We start from the raw sequence: 5,749 nt of genomic DNA on the forward strand, positions 1-5,749 counted from the left end.
AATATTATATCTTATAAAATAACTGTCAACGTTTTTTTTAGATTATTTCTCCGTGTAAACTGACGGTTGGCTCCAGTCAGTTTCAATTGAAATATTAGTAATACAACGATTCGATTGGCACTTTTGTGATTTTTTCAATTAATATTTCTCTCTCAATGTCAAAACTTTGATAAAACTCGAGATCAATTTCTGAAATTATTTTTGGAAAGGCGCCCGTGAATCATCACACCACATGCTCGTCGTTTTGTTAATAATCTGAGAGTACTAAGTTTCCGTGAGCGATACGCTAAGGCCGCCAACTCTACTGATTTTTTCAGTAGACTAATAAAATTCGTAAAAAAAATTCGTGTGTCGGAAGCAAATTCTTGTTTACACATATGGGAAAAGGAAGTCCCAAGGAAGTTTTCTATCTGATCAGATTTCCCGGAAAAGTCACTGGAGCCAAAATATGGCCTCACATATAAATTTAGGGTCATTTTCAGTACATTTTATTTTTACAAAATCTTCCATATTTCCCGAGTTTTCCAAGATTTTCCAACCATTTTCATTTTATGAATGTACGATCGTATGCTGAAAACGAATTCAAGAAAATTTCCCGGAAAATTGCAAATCCTGGAAAATTTTCCGAAAATGAACTTATCGCTATAAAAGGTAAATGGAAAATCGGGGAAAATTATGAGAAGTCCCATTCGATCGGGCGGAAAATTTCATGGGGATGGTAGCCGCAGGCCGAGATTTGGGGCCTAAATCCAGCCGTTTCCGAGATATTGCGAAAAAACTGGCTTTTTACTGAATTTTTCAGTATACTGGTAGAAAATAGTTGGCAGCCTTACGATACGCAAGGTGGCAGCACCTTGAATGGCGTTTTTACACACAAAGTAGGTACTTGAGTGTAAATTATGTTGTATAGGCGTATTAAAATGAAGGTTTAAAAAAATATACAATATCAATATAGAGCGTGTGGTACACAATTTTTTGAGTTGGCATTTTGATCTGCGTAAAGATATAATGACGAAATGTACCAATGAAAAATGAGATATACAAATTTTCTCAAGAAACTCGTTTTGAAAAACATGTCCGAGATCATTTTTTAAGCATTTAAGTGAGATAAAAAAATTAAAGTCACTTCTAATGAAAATGTTCAGATTACTTCCCACTTTTAGAGCACCGAAATTCGAAATAGACACAATACATTTTTTGCCTGAAAGAGCTAAAATATTTTTCAGCTTTTTTGCGTACAGTACTAAAATTACGAATTTTTGGGAGGAAAGAGAATCACCAGTCTCATGCTATCGGATCGTGGAGTCCAGACGATCATAAGTCTGCTTTCCTATCGACGTGCTGATTTTGCTTTATTCAATAGGACGACAATACTGGTTTTCAACTACAACATTTTGCTTCGTTCATTTTGTTGTAAAATTATTAGCGTAAACAGATCATTTTTTTCTCTGTTCGAAAACTGTTTATGCTGAAAAAATATGACTTAATTTTCATCATGTGCATTTGCGATTAGCAAAATGGAACATTTTCCAATCATTTCCATTTATAAAATAAACAGTTTTGACTTTTATTTATCGATGTCGTCCGTATGCGAACGGTGCAGTGTGACTGCTTCTTCTTCTTAACTAACACATCTATACATGTAAGTCGCCATATTGGCTATAATGTTCACAAATGGGTGCGTTTAATTATATGTCAGCGTACGTTGTGCTGGAAACAGAAGTAAAGAAGAATCGCCACTGTCATTTTGCGCGCAGTGGTTTAGCTCGATGTGAAGCCGTGTGAAGCATAGGAAAAAAAACAACTACAGTAGCCTACATTCCATGTAGTACTAAAAAAGCCGATAGAAATCGATAGGAATAATATGGTTCACGATTTTTCAAAATATCATTTTTGCTCAAATGTTATCGTGAATTGTCACGTTAATGCGACCGAATGCGAACGAGCACAACTTGTTCCTCGCGGTGTCTTGCCCACAAATCAATTTTTATCCGTTTTTATCTGCCGCGATAATCGTCACGTTTATACGACTGAGCACAACACGGCACACAATTTTATCGGCTAGAAGAAAATGATACGATTTTCATCGGAATTTGCATTGCCAAGATTTAATTCTTGTTTCTTGCGGTTTGGCGAATGTTACATGTCACGACGTGTCAATTTTATTTAGAAAAAATTTCTATCGGCCGAAAATGAAATAGTGTTTATTTAAGCAGTAACACAAGATGATAAATCGAATAACATATGCGCATGTTGACGCATCATTAAACGCACTCAATACACTGTATACATTTTCAATATGGCCGCGCCCATTGTGTACGACAGTGTGAAGAAGAAGAAGCAGTATTATAAGAAACTGTGTATGGGTTGTACCTTGCGATTCTAGGTCAAAACACATGAAAAAAAATATTGGCACTCAAAACAATATGTAATTTCATCTGTCTGTCCAAAAACCAAATTTTATTTAACGAAAAAAAAATGAATTTTTTTCCTGTGCGACTCGAACTCGAGTCTACACGCAGAGCTGGAAAAAACACTCTGTGTGTGCGCGCACGTAACTAAGAACGCACTCACAGTAGATGTACGGCGCTTGTATTTTTGGTGTGCGTGCACATTTACATAGATTTCGGTTCTACTGTCAAATTTTTGGCGGAATCTATGTAAATGGCACGCACAGGCACACACAGAGTGTTTTTTCAGCTCTGTCCACGCGCTCATAAGTCTGCTTTCCTACCTACGCGCTGATTTTGCTTTATTCAAAAAGGCGACAATGCTGGTATTTAACTACAATACTTCATGTTTCATTTCCTTTGGCTCAATACACACCACTTTGTGTTTGTTAAGTGTTAGTTGGTTTCGTTGAAAAAAAAATTTCGCGTACAAAACAACTGATATCAAATAAAAAAATTCTTTCGAAGTAATTCTTCGTGACGAAAGCGAACACAAAACAGCTGATATCAATTTTAAAAAATTGTTTCGGAGCGATTTGGATTTGCTTTTTTTTGCATTCTTCCTACTAATTTCAGAATCGTTCCGTAATGATTTTTTAAAATTGATAGAGTTGACAACAACAACTCCTTATGAAAAAAACTTTATGTTGCACTTTAAAACTAAAATATTTTGAGGGAATTTGTTTGTCGCAACGGTTCATTTAAAGTCAAATCACTTGCATAATAACTAAATGGCCCCGAATTCGGTGTATCGCTTATTGATTAGGTGTTGTAAACATGACGTCATCATGACGCGTATAGCAGAATAGAATTCCTAATGACTGAATTCGAAAACAAATTATTCAAAAAATTCTTCTCGCTTTTCGTCTATTTGCTTATTTTTTTATTGTTGGAATGCGCAGGCACAGCTGTATAGATACGTAAATGGACTCAATATTCGTCTGAAATTTTACACGTAAACAACAAGTTCCAATGAGAAACCATTTGTTTTTGAATTAAGCCAATTTACGTATGCACCGAAAGGTACATACAACGAACGCTAGTATTATGTCAATGGGCACAGCAACGTCAGATACCATAATACTTAACACATCCATTCCCATTGAGACTTGATGTAATTTGTTTGCGTGGAATTTGAACACTGTAATTTCAATGGGATTAGAATTTAATCCATTGGGATTTTTTAGCTAAAAAATCCAAAAGGAATTATATTTAATCCCAGCTATATGAAAAAAATCCTTGCGTCAAAACATTATTATTTAAACGAAATATTTCAGAAATTCAAATTGTCGCATTGGTTTTCAATGTGTAGCATTGTAAATGTTCAAGCGGCTATTGCAAAGTGATATACTAACACACGCAAACGCACTGTCATCAGTTCTGTGCAGAAATCACAATACAAACAGAGGCTAGCCACTGTATGTGAATGGTCGTGTATACTATTCGTTTGTATTGTGATTTCTGCACAGAACTGATGACAGTGCGTGTGCGTGTGTTAGTATATCACTTTGCAATAGCCTCTTGAACATTTACAATGCTACATATTGAAAAAAAATGCGACAATTTGAATTTCTGAAATATTTCGTTTCAATAATAATGTTTTGACGCATGGATTTTTTTCATATAGCTGGGATTAAATATTAATCCTTTTGGATTTTTTAGCTAAAAAATCCCAATGGATTAAATTCTAATCCCATTGGAATAACAGTGAAAACAATGACAAATGAATGGGTGCGTTTCATATTATCCACTATACTAGCGATGGTCGGGTACATATGTCTCTGAACATTTAAGGTTTTGAAATTAAACATTTAAGGTTTTTCTTGAAATTATGAGTGTATTCGGAAGTTTGCAACTTCCTGCTCAGCATTCCTATATGATTTATCAACATTTCACATCATAATCGATAGCAACAACAAAGCAGCAATATTGATATGGTTAAAGTTTGACAAAAATATATTGAAATTAATATTCTACATGACAATCGAATACGGAACTCAAATTGATTTCACTTAAGTCCATCGCGTCTTTACTCGTTAGAATCCTTAAGATAGCTGGCGATAGTCTTCTTGTTATTTGAAAATAATATAGTTTTAATCGCATTTTTTCCTAAACAAAAATGTTCAACATTACTATTCGAAGCAATCTGATAAGGTGTCAGATTTTGATAATCTGTAGTAGTAAGACTGGCTCCATTGGCGACAAGAATTTGAACGATCTGCAAGTTGCCTGGAGAATAATATCGACCAATGAGAAAGAATAGATTAATTACTCATTTTGTGGAAATATATATTCAAAATTACAATTCTCAGCAGCATAATGAAGAGGTGTCCGCTTAAGACCGTCTATAGGATCAACTTTAGCTTTTTTCGTGATGAGCAACTCTACAACCTCCATGTGATCTGAAAAATAATATCGAACAATGTTATAGATCAAGTCTTTCTCTTATGAAGTGAAAATATTCAAAATTACCATTCTTGGCAGCTAAATGAAGAGGTGTATCATCATTGTAATCTCCTAAATCAAGATTGGCTCCTTTCGTGATGATTTTTTCAGCGACATCCTTGAGACCTGAAAAATAGCACAGATCAATGAAAAAAATCAAACCATTCTCTTATTTATCGAATATAAACATTCAACATTACCCTTCATAGCAGCATAATGAAGAGCTGTCCGATTACAATTGTCTTTAACATCAACTTTGGCTCCATTGCTGATAAGCTTTTCAGCGACATCCTTGTGTCCTGAAAAGTTACACCAGTCAATGAAAAAAATTTCAAACTAATTTCTTATTTATGAAGATATTCAAAACTACCATTCTCAGTAGCTAAATGAAGAGGTGTCTGACGAAATTGATCTTCAAAATTGACATCGGCTCCTTTCGTGATGAGAAAGTCAACGAAATCCTTGAGACCTGGAGAATAACACCGATCAATGAAATTGATCAAACTGATCTCCTCTTATAAGAGATAATTATTTATCGAAAATACATTTATCCAACATTACCCTTCATGGCAGCATAATGAAAAACTGTCCGCTTAATGCTATCTTTGATATCAACTTTGGCTCCTATCATGATAAGCTTCTTAGCAATATCGATGCGTTCTGAAAAGTTACGCCAGTCAATGAATTAGATCCAACCGCTTTCTTATTTAGTGAGCATAAATATTCAAAATTACTATGCTCAGCAGCTAAATGAAGAGGTGTCTGATGAAAGTAATCTTCAGAATCAACATTGGCTCCTTTCGTGATGAGAAAGTCAACGACATTCATGTGACCTGAAAAAGAACACCGATCAA

At 34.7% G+C, this 5,749-nt stretch overlaps 1 protein-coding gene across 1 annotated transcript; it reads right to left on the reverse strand.

The window, feature by feature from the left end:
• Positions 1-4,467: 4,467 nt before the first annotated feature.
• On the reverse strand, positions 4,468-5,723 carry LOC129579921 (serine/threonine-protein phosphatase 6 regulatory ankyrin repeat subunit C-like). Its single transcript, XM_055470108.1, has 7 exons — positions 5,630-5,723; positions 5,457-5,555; positions 5,266-5,364; positions 5,096-5,194; positions 4,923-5,021; positions 4,754-4,852; positions 4,468-4,679 (listed from the first exon to the last, which is right to left on the reverse strand). The coding sequence occupies exons 1-7, from the start codon at positions 5,721-5,723 to the stop codon at positions 4,480-4,482; spliced, it is 789 nt and encodes a 262-aa protein (XP_055326083.1). The 3' UTR covers positions 4,468-4,479.
• Between the last annotated feature and the right edge of the window lie 26 nt (positions 5,724-5,749).

Source organism: Sitodiplosis mosellana, unplaced genomic scaffold (genome assembly GCF_009176505.1).
Source record: "Sitodiplosis mosellana isolate CC-2019 unplaced genomic scaffold, AAFC_SMos_1.0 Smas_scaffold_6771, whole genome shotgun sequence".
NCBI classification, from domain to species: Eukaryota; Metazoa; Arthropoda; class Insecta; order Diptera; family Cecidomyiidae; genus Sitodiplosis; species Sitodiplosis mosellana.